The sequence below is a fragment of the Corvus hawaiiensis genome, chromosome 14, assembly GCF_020740725.1.
Source record: "Corvus hawaiiensis isolate bCorHaw1 chromosome 14, bCorHaw1.pri.cur, whole genome shotgun sequence".
In the NCBI taxonomy this organism is placed as follows: Eukaryota; Metazoa; Chordata; class Aves; order Passeriformes; family Corvidae; genus Corvus; species Corvus hawaiiensis.
In genome coordinates this window covers 6,597,435-6,612,325 of record NC_063226.1, presented here as the reverse complement: position 1 = coordinate 6,612,325, position 14,891 = coordinate 6,597,435, and the positions used below count along the sequence as shown (strand labels likewise).

At 56.1% G+C, this 14,891-nt stretch overlaps 1 protein-coding gene across 2 annotated transcripts; it reads right to left on the bottom strand.

Moving 5' to 3' along the window:
- Positions 1-902: 902 nt before the first annotated feature.
- Positions 903-14,528, bottom strand: EDA2R (ectodysplasin A2 receptor). Of its 2 annotated transcripts, none has more exons than XM_048319044.1 (9): positions 14,323-14,528; positions 9,270-9,378; positions 8,435-8,613; positions 7,579-7,664; positions 7,253-7,417; positions 6,638-6,784; positions 6,017-6,495; positions 5,741-5,789; positions 903-5,349 (listed from the first exon to the last, which is right to left on the bottom strand). In XM_048319044.1, the coding sequence occupies exons 2-9, from the start codon at positions 9,354-9,356 to the stop codon at positions 5,054-5,056; spliced, it is 1,488 nt and encodes a 495-aa protein (XP_048175001.1). In that variant the 5' UTR covers positions 9,357-9,378; positions 14,323-14,528; the 3' UTR covers positions 903-5,053. The 2 variants fall into 2 exon arrangements, with proteins under 2 accessions (XP_048175001.1, XP_048175002.1); XM_048319045.1 differs by having other exon boundaries at positions 9,270-9,360.
- Positions 14,529-14,891: the final 363 nt, after the last annotated feature.

Below are 14,891 nucleotides of genomic sequence, written 5' to 3'. Positions count from 1 at the left end.
GGATCATCACCCCTTGCAGACTGTGGTGAGGTTGGGTGCTCTCAGAACACCTGGGCTGCACCATGTAGAGCGTCTGGGACAACAGGCTCCAGGCACCCACATACTCCACAGAAAAGGCTTCTCTGGAAACTGTGGGTGCAGAGTACCCGTACCACTGCATGGCTTTGTGTTTGGGGGTGGATGACTGATTCTTCTGGGCCCTGACTCCGGAGGCTGTGCTGTCCATAGCTGTTATCCTGTGGTATGACAGAGGCAGCCAGGGCTGCAGACACAGCACTGCATGGGGATCCTCACACACAGGATGAGCTGCAGCACTGCAAGCACTCATAGAGCCTGCCAGAGTTTGGACAAGTATCATAGCTTTAATTAGACCAAAAACATCCTTCATACTAATAATTATTTTAAACAGATCAGTGTAAGGGCATGAACAGGCTTAACGAACCTGTAATTACCGAGCTTAAACAGCAACTGCTCCTCAGCGAAGCTTCAGGAATGGGAGTTCCTTGGGCATTGCTTAGGGGTCTCTGCCTCCCTCTGTCCCCAGGCCATGCCGTGAACCACACCTGAGACTTAGCCCCTCTGGGGAATGTTAAACCCACCCAAAACCAAAAGCTGATGCCTGTAGTTGGGGCAGGTGCCCTCTGGGGACCCTGAGGGTACGGGCCCAGGACCACGGGCACCCCATCCAGCAGCACCCACTCCAGCCCCTCCCGCCTGTTCCCACACCAGGGGATGAGGCCGATGGCCTCGGCTGCTGCAGCATCTCTCTGAGAAGTGCTGCCTGCCCTGCCAGATGGGCCCCCTCCCAGACAGGGCCCTCCAGCCCCCACTGGCCCCTGCAGCATCAGCTCCCACCAGCAGGTGATGGGGAGAGGAATCAAAACTCACCAAACATCACCATGTCTGGCTCCAAAATTTATTGAACTACAAACACACATCACTCGAGAGCACCAGGTCTGGAGGAATGTGGGGGACCATCCCCCTTCCATTAACAGAGGGCAGGAGCTTCAGCTTCTGCTTCATTTGAACACAGACAACACCCCAAACCCAACAGAAACAACTACAGCAGAATTACAACAGTAACGGCGCAGAATTTACAAAAATATAAATAACCCATTCGTAACCTTAAAGAAAAATAACATCTACCATAAAAAACCAACAAGTATTCCCTTGGGTAAACCATGCCTACAGAAATGTAGTGATTTTTTTTTTTTTTGAAAAGCACCAGAGTCTGAAGTATCAAATAATCCAACATGGAGAGGGTATCTCCCCCAACACTTGCAGACTCTTCCAAGAAGTGTGCTCAGATCAGTAACACCAAGTTTTCTTCAGTATTGCCTATTTCTGTAAAAGCACATTGGAGGGACAGCTCTCATGAGCCCCCTGTTCAGGAACAGCACCCGAGGGATGTTCATCAATTGTTCATCAGAATAAACACTTTAACAACACTGAAGTATGTGCCTATTTTAAGTCTATGCTTAAGAGCTTCCCAGAACAGCGCTGGATTTAAACTTATCATACAAATTCCTCTGCAAATCAGACTTCCAGGCAAGACTGGTGTGGAAACCAATCACTTGTAAAAAAACAACCCCACTGCACTGGAGTGTTTCCACCCTTCAGTCCCAGCTCAAGTTTGCACAGATGCAGAGTTATTTGATTTCTTTCACCTCTCTGTGAGCCATGCCAGCTTGGCACAAATGGCTTCCTGAGGCTGTGACGTGAGATCCAGCACTTCAGGAATTTCCCTCCCTTACATTCCATGTATTATGTTGAAAATACTATTAAAAAGCAAAAGTCAAGTATCAAGTCCATTGGTTCCCCACTGAAGCAGTTCCCTGCCCAGGGATCACCGTTGTTCTGATGTCCAAGTCACAGCGTTATCACTGTTTCCAAGGCTCTCATGGTTCCCTGAGGGCTCTGGTTGGGCTCGAGGCAGCCTGGCCAAAGGGTCTTAGGGTGGGCTAAAGGTTACCTGTTGAACTTTTGGCCCTTGTAAACACAGCTGGTTTTGTCACCACAGCTGAAGGAAGGTGCCTGCCATGGACACAGTGAGAGTGGGGAGCAGCCCTTGGCTGGGAGCTGGGGGAACCTCACTGCTGAAAAGCCACGTCCTGCAACACTCCTGTGCAGTGTCCAGCCCTGCTGGAGCACCAGCCAGTGTGACTTGCACTGATACCATGTGTGAGGCTGTGTGGGGGAACAGTTCAAACACATCTAAAACCAGCCCCTGCTAACCAGTGCTGAGGCAGCACACTCAGTGGCATGGCCAGGCCTGATGGGCAGCACCAGTGAGGCAGGAGTTGTGGCATAGCACACACCCACCCTACACACCCTGTGTGGCACAGCCCATACCCATACACAGCACACACCCACCCAATGCGCTGCACCCTCAAGGCAGGGGTTAAGTTTTGACTGTAAGGAATACTGCTCAGACATCAAACAACTGAAAAATAATAGTTTACCTTAAAAGCTATAAAGGAAATGGGGTTGATTTCTTTATAAAAGTGAGTAAAAACCCCAAACAAATGAACTAAAGCCTCATTCCATTTGCTTGGCCCAGAGACCCACCCCAGCACACCAGTGGAGCTGCCCAGCATGTGAAGAGATTTGCAGCACACACCTGTAATATGTCCCCGATATTCACAGCTTTAATTTACCAGCCCTTCCTGCCCATCTCTTACTCCTGACACTGCCCTGTGACAGGAGCAGGCTGGCTCTGCCATCCTACCCAGCTGCCGCAACTCTGTGCACTCCAAGTGATCACACACTGGTGGCACTGGTGACACAGGAACACACAGGACAAGCTGCCCAGGCCAGTTCCAACTTCAAAGCCAGGGCGGGCCAGCCGAGCTGCAGGGAGGCTCTTACTCAGATGCAGCGGGTGAAGTTATTTTCCTTCCCACAGGAAGTGACTATGTCCACAAAGGGATTAAATATTTACTGGATTTTGTGAGGTGATTAAACCCAGCACTCTCCGTGCCACAGAAAAGCCTCAAACAGGAAATCCCTGGCCCCAGGCTGCGTGTGCTGCAGCAACACTCCTGGCTGCTCCCTAACAGCCTAAGAGTGCAGCAAGAGTCTGACTAATCCTGGCCCCACATGGCACAAGGTTCAACGCTGTGGGTCTTGGGGAGCAAAGAGCAGTAAAACGGCCTTGACTGTGGAAGAAACAAGCAGTGAGAGAAAGTGCCAGATCCAGCTGAAACTGCCCATGCCTTTGCTTATCTGAGCACGTCCTGGGCACATTCAAGCCCCAACATCATTAAACGGGAAAGGGAAACACCAGCAGCTATTAATACCCAGGGTGTGGAGGACGTCTGCCCTCCTAGAAGGGTACCTGCTTCTTTCAGGTACTGTGGTCAGATAAAGGAGAATTCTGTGGGCTCAGCCGAGGGGGCCTGGGGAGGGGCAGCTGGCAGTGGGGTAACAGTGCCACTTGCTGGTGACTGCCACACCACTGGCTTGGCCTGAGACCCCAGTGACAGGCACGACAGCAGAAAGCACTCAGCAGACCCAGCCACGGCAGTGAGGATCAAAGCAACAGAGGCAGAACAAACGTCAGCAGCTCAGCCCCAGGGATGCTGTCTGGGAGTCTCGGGCCAGCTAGGGTGACATTTATCACAGAGTATCCTGAGTTGGAAGGGACCACAAAGACCATGGAGTCCGATTCTGAAGTGAATGGCCCACACAGGGATCGAACCCTCACCGTGGTGTCATTAGCACCGCGCTCTGCCAGCACTGCCGGGCGCTGAGCCACCGCTCCAGCCCTGCCGGCAGCTGCTCCGCCCGTGACCCCGGCGGGAGCGGCCTCCGCAGGCCCCGCGTGCCTGGCCGCCCCCGCGCCACTGGGCCCCGCTCAGGAACGTGCCCCCGCTCCTCTCGAGGGCCGCCAGCAGAGCCCCAGTGGCCAGGGCAGGCTGAGAACAGCCCAGCTGCCCGCAGCCCCCAGGCTGCAGGCACAACACCAAAATCAGGGTGACCAGTGACAGCATGACCATGGCAAGCTCTGACAAATCCCCCAGGAGAAAATACCAAGCAGAAGCGTGCTCCCCCTTCCCAGTAGGCAACTCCTAGGAATGAGAAATCAGGCCATTTTTAGGCAGGAAAAAAAAAAGAAAAATATTATTTTAAAAGAGGAGGAGCTCCTGGAGCTCCTTCTGTGGCTGGCACAGGAACGTCACTGCTGCCTGTGACCAGTTACAGCTTCAGCCCTCAGCTGCCTCCCGCTCCCCAGGGTACGGCGGTGCAGCGTCCCTGCCCCTGACACCCTGTGCCACCGCAGGCATTTTGCGAAGCCTTGGAGGCGATGGGCAGTGAACAGCCACAGGGCTGGGGTGAGCCAGCACCTGCCCATGGCCAGCAGCCACAGCCCCACAACAAGGACATACATCAGCTCATCCTGGCAATCAGTCCAAAACTCCTGCCAGGGTATTGCACCGCACCACAAATGGGCACAAGAGGAATGTGCCAGGGTGGCACAGGGGGACAAAGGCTGGAGCCCGGCATACCAGCCATGGCCAGGTTCTCTGCCACGGAAATTGCAGCACAGAGGGAGAGAAGCAACTGAAAAGTAAACTGGGAAAGTGGCAACTGACACCTGGGAAAACAGAGCATGGGCCAGAGGAAGGATGGGAAAGCTGGAATGGAAGAGAGGTAATGGCTGGGCTTATAGGAGGGCACTGCCCATGGGGCCCGAGTCCCATGGCTGAGGGACCCCATAGCAACAGTGGGGCATGACAGGGCTCACTGCACAGCCAGAGCAGCACAGCACGGGCAGCACAGCGACTGACAGGCAAGGGTGTCCCAGCCAGAGGAAAACAGCCTCTGTAAGGGCCTGAGCAAGCCCTCCCCCACAGAGCTGGTAAAAGGCACAGCTGTGCTTCCTGGAACCCCTGTGCAGGGATGCCCCCATTGTGTCCTTCCATTCCATGATGCAAAGACCATCTCTATGTTCTCCTGCCATGCACACCAGGGATGTTATGTGACTGCAGGCCACTGGATCCTCTCCACACCAGCAACAGTGCATGGAGCTTCCTCCGTCCCTCCCTGTCCTCTAGCGCTGGTGGTCTGGCGTGGGGCTGAGTGTGAAGTGGTCGCAGAGCAGGAGCAAGGCGTCAAACCTCTGGAGCCGCTGCAGCGCCTGCGCCAGCAGTGGGACAGTGACCGTGGCTCCCGCGTAGGTGAAGTGTGCCACCAGCTGCTCAAACCCCGAAATCCGTCCCAGCAACTGGGGCATGAGCCCCAGCTCCAGTGCCACGTGGCTGAAGTTCTTCACACCGTTCAAGGAAGGGTCCAACAAGAATGCAAGTGACTGCACCAAGGAATGGGGCAGCTCCGCTATTGGGAGACCTGGGGGCAGCAACACAGCGAAGCTGGGTTAGTACCCATCCTACTCAGACAAGGTAAGGGCAAGAGAACAGCCAGTCTTCAGCCTTAGCCGCTGCCGAGCAGGTGAAAACCACCCTGCCAGGACAGTATCTCCTCCAACATCACTTTTAGAGCTCAGCAACATGGAGCTGGCTCAGTCTTGGGAAAGCTGGTAACAGCTGGGCCACCTGCCTGCAGGCCACTCAAGGCAGAATCACAGAAAATGTACCCTGGGGACCAGCACCAAAGGCCACAAGTCAGGTAAGTCCCTGGTGGGGACATGGTGGGCTTCTGGAGGAGCTCCCTTCCAAGAACCTGCCTCTCTGATATGCCAGTACTTGGAGTACAAAGGTGAGACTGGAAGGCCACTTACCCTTGGCCGTGCTGCTGATTTGAGTCACCAGGCTCTGGACATCATCCACCTGGCGAGACAAAGACCCCAAGGTTGGTAGCAGTCTGCTGAGAACAGCAACGCCTGGCACTGTTCCCAGGGCCATCACAGGGGCTCAGGGAATGCTGTTTCTCCTCCAGCCTTATCACCCCATACTAACATACTTCAGTCCACGTTCCTACCCCTATGTTAAGCCCAGCCCCTGTGCCCAAGCCTTGGGCAACTGGCAGTAGTTCTGAGGAGTGATGAGGAACTTACCGGCTGCTCCCCCTGTGGAATTTCAGCTGTGGGCAAGTGATGAGCCCCCTCCTGCACTACACCACCGCTCTCTGCTGGAATCCTCTTCATTGCCTGGCTTGCTGCATCCTCCAGCCGCTCGCTACCCATGAACTCTGCCTGGGTGGAGAACTTTTGGAGGTCCAGCTCAGTGCACTCCACTGGTGCATGTGGCCACTTGTGCTGCATCTCAGAGGCACAGGAGGAGAGGGGGGCCAGGGCCTCCACTGGGCCCGGCCGGTCCTGTCTGGGGGTGGGGGGTGGCAGGACCCCGTCCAAGCAGTCGCTGTGGCCTGAGGCCCGGATGAGGGGCTGGCTTTCCAGGAGACTCCTGCCCAGCTGGGCTTTGGAGGCAGTGCTGATTGCAATGGCTGGTGGCAAGTCCATCTCTGGCTGGAGAGAGGGAAGCTGGAGACCCACAGCTTCCCCATCCGAAATGAACTGCACTGCTTCCACAGGGCCTGGAACCAGAAACCAGCACGGATCAGTGGAGCTCACCATCCAGCTCCATCCTTCCTGCCTAAGGGCATCTCATCCTGGAACCATGTGAGCTGGAACCCAGCACCACCCTCCCTCCCCAGGGAAGGCAGCAAGAGCAGGTACCTTCTGCCTGCCTGTAGCAAGGGCTCAAGTTCTTCACACCCAGGCAGCAGGGTCCAGACATCTGCTCCTCACACAGGAACCTGCCGGGCACTGCTGCAGTCGGGAATGTTGCTCGCTGGCCCGAGAAGTTCTGAGTCCTCAGGAAGACTTGGAGGATAGAAGAGAAACAGCCTGAGCAAAGGCTTGGCTCACTTCCCTAGCATGTCCTCAGCCCTGTGGTATGTCTGCCAGCAAGGAGCTGGGAGCCAGCAGCTCCCCAGCACGCTGCTGGATGCCATCCTGCCCCAACCCTGGCCACCAAACCTACAGCCCTCTTCCTTCAGCAGAAAAGAGCCACCCAACTGAGAAACCTCAGAAGGGAGGATCGCCAGTTCTGACTGTGAAATGGCCTCCTCCTCCTCCTGATGGCCCTAAGAAGGAGGGAGGCTCCTCTGTGTCACTGAGCAGGAAAAGTACATGAGAGGTCCTGCAGGCATGAGAAGCAGGATGAGGTGTCTATTCTGTACGAGGTGAGGAACAGCTGGGTTACTGTGCTGTGAAAGTGGCAATGCTCTACACAGCAAGAAGGGGCCACGGGCACAGGTGAACGGCACGGCAAGAAGAGCACCAACTCACCTCTCTGGCACTGGCTTTTCCAGAATCGCTTGCAGTAGATGATGGAGAGTGCCAGAAGCACCAGGACAATGATGACCAGGGCACTGCTCGTCAGTGCAAGAAGGGCTGTGTCCTGTGGTGGTACAGTAGGGACAGCGACCTTCACCAGGTTTGTTCTGGACCGACCTGCAAACAGCCACAAAGCGCTGGAGCCAAACTCCGAGGCTTGGACCAGCACTTCCCTGCCATCCCTCGTCACATGCCATGACCGTGCCGCCTCCAGTGGGGCTGTGGCTCCGCTGTGCCCACATCACCTGCCCTGACCCCACCAGAGCGGGGGCACCTACACTGTGGCTCGGAGGATGGCGTCTGCTTGGTGCAGGGAATGCACTCCCACTCCAGCTGCCCGCTGATCCGTGCCTTCCGGTAAAACCTGCCAACAGAGCAGACGGGCTCAGCAGAGCCTGGCCCCCACCGAGCTCCCGCCACCCTGGCTGTGCAGCCAGCTGTGCCACCCACCCCGTAGCAGAGGGGGACAGCTGACCCCGCACTCCTGCCTGGCTGGCAACAGGAGCAACAGGGCTCTCATCACTGGCTGGAGCCACATCACACCTACTTGTTCATGTCCAGCCATTTGTCAAGAAGCAACATCTTTCCAATAGCCCCCCACTCCCATGTCTGCTGAAGTGGATTATACTGATTAATAGCTCCTCAAAGGGCCAGGAACACCCCAGCTACAGCTCTGTCTGAGAAGAGGCTCATACACTGGAACCCTGACTCGCTCCTGTCCCAGACCCACTGCTGACCACCCCTGAGCTGGGCACAGGCTGGCTGTATGCAGCTGTTTCATTTCAGTAACCCCTTAACCCCCTCTTTGGGGACTACGAACCATAGTGGTCTACAACCCCATATCTTCCAGGGCTCAGCCACCCCAGTGTCTACAGAAAAATTTGAGTCTGGAAGTTTTCTTTCATGGCTCATTTACAGGAGCCTTCAGGTTCCCTTCTCTGCAGCCACAACAGGACCCACCAGACGAGCCTAACTTCCATGTCATTAGCAGTGTCCTCACAGAGGCATCACTGGGTCACCAGGCTCCTCTTAGGTCCCATGTGGGACCATGGGTAGCCTTAGGTAAAGCCCCCTCTGCCCAGCCCCTCCCTGCCTGCCCCCAGGTGTGGCTCTGCTCGGGCCGGCCCCACTCACCCCGGCAGGCACTCCCCACAGACCGCGTCGGCCGTCGCCGTGCAGTTGGACTTCTGGAGGCGGTTTATGAGGGCACAGGACAGGCAGGGCTTGCAGCCGTGATGTCCCCAGCGGTCCTTGAACTTCCTGGGAGGGCAGGCCACGCACTGCGCGTCCCCGCCACTGCCATCGCCACAGTCCTGCAAGGCACAAGGGTAGGGACATGGCTGTGGTGAGGGGCCACCATGGGTTCCAAATGGTACTGAGGGGAACAGTGTCCCTTCTTTGGGGGCAAAGGGTGGCAGGGTCACCTCTCATGTGTGGAGTCCTCAGAACCCAGCTGAGAGCAGCCACCACCAGTGCAGCTCCCAGGAGACACTCAGGGACCCTGTGTGCTGCCCAGCTGGGGCCCGCGGTACGCTTTGGGTGTTGGAAAGCTCCAGCAGCACCGAGCCCCAGGAGGCACCACCAGGGGAATCCTGCTGGCACTCCCACGAGCGAGGCCAGGCTGCTGCCCTGCAGCAGTGTCCTGCTGGCACCCACCCATGTGCAGCCAAGCCATGCAGTGTGACCTTGCTTGGGGCTACAATCCAGAGGAAATTTAGACTTCCATCAGCAAAAAAGGAAATCAGGTTGCTCCTTGTGCTGCCTTAAATTCCTCACCACCTCCTGCTTCCATTGTCTCACCCTTCTACCAGGGTAAGTGAAACAATTCACCATTCCATCCTACTAAGTCTTACCTCTTCCCAACATGCTGGGACCTAAGATCATCTTTCTGAAGGGAGGTTGGCAGAGGATTCACCCATCTGGATGCCACCCATGATGATTTCTGCTCCTTAAAGAGAAGTCAATTTACCTTGGAAAGCTCCTGCCCGGGCATGCACTTTCTGCAGGGGACACATTTCTTCTGGTCATCCAGGTACTCACTCTCTTGGCAGGCCATTGTGCTGAAGAGGAGAAGAGAGCTTGGGGAGGAGAGGAACAGAAGGCAGAGGGATCAAAGCCAGCCTTAGCACATTTGGGATGAGCAGTGTGACCATCTCTGGGTGGACATTTCCACCTGGCCAGGATGGCAGCCAACACTGCTGAGCACCATGAGTGGGACTTGGGCAGGAGGTAATTCCTGGCTCACTCCACATGGCTTCATCAGTGCCAGGCTTCCCAGCAAGGCAGGTGATGGGCTGCCCCATTCTGCTGCTATCGTAATGCAGCAAAGGAAATTTCAGTCACAGTATTGAAGTATTGACCACTAACTGCTCAGGTCACCAGTGGATTCTGCCAGCCCCAGCCATGGCTCTGGGTACCACAGACAATCAGTAGAGAGCTCAGCCCCAGCACAGGCTCAGCAAAGCCCCAGCTTCAGGATCCAGCAGCCCAGCTCTGGCCAACAAGGCTGCACTGGTGTGACAGCACCAAATGCTGGTGGCTGATGTGTCCTTGGCAGAACAGGACACACTTCCCCACACACACCCTGCACCCCCAGAAGAATGGGGGACACACACACACCTGTGGCCCTGCTGCTCCACCCTGGAGCTGTGCAGTTGCTCAGGCTCTTGCTCCATGCATGTTTCAGCTCTGCCCAGCCTCAGTCACAGCAAACTCAGGACCAGCAGAACAAGCCTCCACCTCCCTCCAAAACACCCTCCAGAGCCTTCTCGAGGTGCATTAATGGCTCAGCTGAAGGTAACAACAGAACAAGCCCAGGAGCCACGGGGCCACACTGTCAGCAAGGGTGGCTCAAAGGGCAGCACAGGACCTGCATCTCAACCAGAGCAAGCAGACTGGAGCTACAAAATGGAGAAATTTGTTTGGAGTTTTGGGGCTGCCTGATTATTTCTGCAGATTCTAGATGAGTTCTTCCCTTGATGACAGAAAGGGAATAAAATCTCCAATCTCCAATTCGCTTTTCCCATTACCTTGTGCAGAAAATAAGGAAAGAAACTGTTCAACCTGCCCTGGGAGCAAGTTCTCAACACCCATCAGGAATAGTGAACACCTTTTGGAGGGCACCATCCTGAACAGCCTGAACTGACTGGGGGAACCTGGCACTTTAACTAGAGCCATCCTCTGGGAAGGAAGCTTGGCCAGATGTCTAGCCCCTGCAAGGCTCTTGCAGCAGAGGAGGATGGGCTACAGGACCCCCAGCACCCCCAGCCCCTCCTGCCACAGCTCCTTCCCCTCCCACAGCAGCATTCCTCTGCAGGCATTTTCTGCCTCCTCTGCCTAATCCCACCACTCCCTTGCCGGTGCCTTTTGGAAGCGGACACTTGGCTGGGCTCCCCTGGCTCTGGAGGGCCGAGATTCATGGGAGATGAGGTCTGCCCAGACGAGCACAGTGCATGAGTCACCCTCACGTAGCTCCTGCTCGAAGCACATGGGCTGATACAAGGATCAGCAGCCAAGTCCATGGGGACAGGCCAGGAGGAGCTGAAGGGACTAAATCTGTCTTGCAAGCACCTTGGGAGGGGCATGGGCAGAGCTTATAACCAGCATAAAGGTTTCTGACACCATTGAATAAAAAAAGATTTGTCACCGTCTCAGAAGGTGGTGAAGAGGGAGCTCAGTGCCACTGCCCCAGGAGACACAGGGTTTGGTGTCAGGGTTCAGCTAGAGGCTGAATGCAGGAGGGAAAATAAAAAGCAGGGAGATAGTCCCAGATGGGTGACAGGTAACTACTTTGGAGGGGCCGGCACACTGGGCAGGTGTCACCCAACCACTCTGGGAGGCCAGCATGCCAGTGGCCTGAGCCCAGCCTCTTGGTGAGTTTGGTGTCCAGAGCCCAGCTCGCCCCTGCCAGCAGGTGCCTCTGCCTCATGTGTGGGTCAGCACCACTGATGCTCTGGTCTGGAGGCTTGGTTCAGGCTTTTGCTCCTAATAAGAGCAAAAGATGAATGAAACAATTGCAGGCAACAGGAAAGGAGCCCAGATACCAGAATATGGAGGGCAAGGGACTGATTTTTACCTTCTCTCCAAAGTGCTGTAACACAATAAAAAAAATACTGGTGAAAAAAACCTCAACAAAACAATAAAACCCCAAACCAGCAGGGTTTTCGGTGAAACTGTCCTGTGAACACATCTTGGCCACTTTCTCTCATATATTTACAGAATTTCCCAGCCTTCCGAAGGACCTGCAGCTGAGACAATGCCCTCAGAGCCCCCTCCCCACAAGAACCCGGTTTAAAGCAGTTTGCCAAATACAGAAAGTTACACAGGCCAAAGGAATCCTGTGTCAGAGCCACTCCACGCACAAGGACATTTGCCAGGATGACGGAATCACTCAAGATGGAGGAGACAGCCATCCCCAATGTGCCAGCACGATACTGGGCACAGAGCAGGTCTGCTGCTGCTCAAGTGTAACAATACAGGGAACAAACACTTTGTTGAATAGCCAGCATGAAATTCAAAGCTGTGGGATCTTTGTCCTTCTTATTTCAACACCACCAGACCCAAGACACTTGATTTGTACACGGAAGACACATCTAAACCACCTGGTGCTGCCCTGGTATGGCAGCAACTGCATATCACCTAATGTGTGACTGAAACAACTGGTCTTACTGAGGCAAAAGGAAAAGCCAAAACCAAGAACTCCCACCTCTTTGGGAACACATGGAGTCTCCCTGCGACTTCCAGAGCTGCACATTTTATCTGCCACAGGGGAATATAAAGGTGACACAGTAACAATGAGTATACATGGGACACAGTGTCAATGTACTTGAGGTTGGGGGGGAAGAAGAGCCTCCTGCCATCAGTGCCAGATGCATGAGATGTAACTTAAAAATGTTATTAATTTGTTGAAGAACTCTTTTATTGCCTTAAAGAGACATCCTGCCTGAGCAGGAGAGCAGAATGGGCTCCCCACTGCATCAGCCCTTAAGATACCAAAACCACAACCACAGTGAATGAGTTTCACTGCATGAGAAGAAATTGTTCCAGCAGTGCCACAGTGTGAGCTGCAGTTCATCCACCCTGTGACAACACTACAGCTCAGCCATTGTCTTCTCTCTGTGAAAGTGTAATTAAAAAAAAAAAAAAGACTATACTGGAATCCAATCTATTTCTTCTGTGTGCAGCTAATGGATTCTGGTAGGAAAATAAGGGTGAAGAAAATAGTAAGTGAAAAGGTACAAAATTAAAGTAATCAGTGAAAACATTATCACTGCTGATTCTCCCCATCTGCCCAGCAGGTACTGGGGCGGGGGGGGGGGGGGCTGGCAGGGATGCAGGCAGGACAGGAGGAGATGGGGTGGGCTGCTTCCTATCCCAGCCACGGACCCTGTTCCCTCAAGCTATGGGTCTCTGCTTGCCTGGGACAGGAGGTGCCCAGACCCACCCTCAGGGACTCAGATACCCACACCCTGGCAGTGGCTCTTCCATGTCACCATGTGAGGCAGCACACCATTACAGCACACCATTCTACTCTGCTGCAGGACTGACTGGCACAGTCAGGCAGCACTATGCCTCAGATGAGACACTTGTATACATTGGAACCTAAGAACAGAGAGCTGAAATCCTAAATAAGAACTGCAAGTGAAAAGCAGGGGGAAAAAATGCTATCTGGAAAATACGAGCGCATGCCTCATGGCTGGCCACACTCAGTTCCAGTCTCCTGCTCAGCCATTCCCTCACTCTGGTCCGAGCAGTGTATTCCTCATCTCCTTGTGCTACAAACCATGCTGGGAGAACCTTTGCAGCAGTGGGACTCATGTGGGCAAAGGGGTTATCACAGAAGCAAAAAAAAGGAAAAAAGGTGGAATCTGAGGCTTTCCACGTGACTTGGAAATCAGCAGGGTTCCCAATCTGGAGATTCTATGCACACAATTGCCCATTAATTGTTTTATCTGGAGTGGCTGGGAACTTGTGTTTGCTTTAAGTGAAAGCACCGTGCGCTCGGGTGGGAGAGGAAGTGCTCCGGACTGCTCTCACCCCCCTTTAGCACACGGCAGGAGTCCCCAGGGCACAATGCCCACTTTCCAGTGATTTTTGCCAAGTTAGGGCTGCCCACCTTGGAAACCCACACTCTGTCTTACCAGGTATCTCAAGTAACACTTCCAAAGCTCCTATCAATTTGCATAAAACTTTGGATTTCCATTTGTTTTTTGAGCCACATCTAAATCTTAGTGACTGTCACTATCTTCCTGCAACAATCAGAGAATCACTGAAGCCGTAAAAGCCTTCTGAGACCATGGAGTCCAACTGTTCCCCCAGCACTGCTCAGGCCACCACTAACCCATGACCCCGAGTGCCACATCCACACGTCCACTAAATCTCCCCAAATGGTGACTTCACCACTACCTGTGGAGGGCAAGAAATCTTTCGGGGAAGAAATTGTTCCTAATAGGCAACCTGAACCGACCGACCCCCGCATCCGGCAGCTGCTCGTTTCTGGAAAAAAAGCCGAGGCGAGGCTGGCGGCGGGACGGGTGCGGGGGCAGCGCGGCGCCCACGCGGGTGCCGGCCGTGGGCACGCCCCGGCGAGCGCCGGCCCGGCTCGCCCACCGCCCCCGCAGCCCGGCCAGACCCCCGCGGCCCCGCCGGCGCCCCCCGCCGCCCGCTCGGGGGAAGGCGGCAGCGCGCCGGGATATGCCCGGGCACGTCCCGGCCAGGGGCTCTGCCACCCCGCATCACCCGCTCGGCATCCCCCGGGACCCTGGCTTCGGTCTCCGCATCTCCCGGCCCCCGCACTCATCGGCCCGGTGCCGCCCGGCCCCGGTACCGCCGGTGTTCGGAGGTGATCACGGAGCCGGCTACAGCCCACGTGTATCGCTGCCGCTGCGCTACCGGGAGCGGGACCCGCCGCAGGTCCCGCCGGGCCCCCCGACCCCGCAATCACCTCCGACGGTGACACCGGCACAGGGCAGGGTCGCAACCGCCGTGGGCGGGCGGGCAGGTGCGCGAACCCCGTGGCTTACCTGTGTACCGGTGCTAGCAGCACAGCGCGGGTCGGGACCGGGACCGGGACCGGGACCGGGATCGGGATCGGGATCGGGATGGCAGGGCGGCGGGACCAGGAGAGACGGCGCGGGCCGGGGCCGGGGCCGGGACCAGACCGGCAGTGACTCGGCGGCCCCGCGTGGAGCGGAGCGGGTGGAAGCCCGTCCCGTCCGGGGCACCGGGAGTGCCGCCGCGCCCCGCCCCGCAGCCCCCATTGGCGGCGGCGCCGCCGGGGCGGGGCGATGCCGGGGAGCGGCGCCGGCGGGGGCGGCGGGGAGCGGCGAGGCCGGGGCAGCGGGGCGGCGGGGCTCAGCGCCGAGCGGAGTCTGGGCACAATAAGGACGGGCCGTCCTGCTGTCACCGGCCGCGGTGTGACACTACAGAACCCCCGGGCTTGCGGGACCTTGTTCCCGAAGGCCTGGGGTTGTCCGGCACCTCAGGTGTGGGCTGGAGGCTGAAGGAGCCCCGCCAGCCCTCGCCAGCCGTGGGGGAACACACACCAGAAAAGAATAATGTCACCGGTTCCGACTGCGGCTGTGCCCCGCAG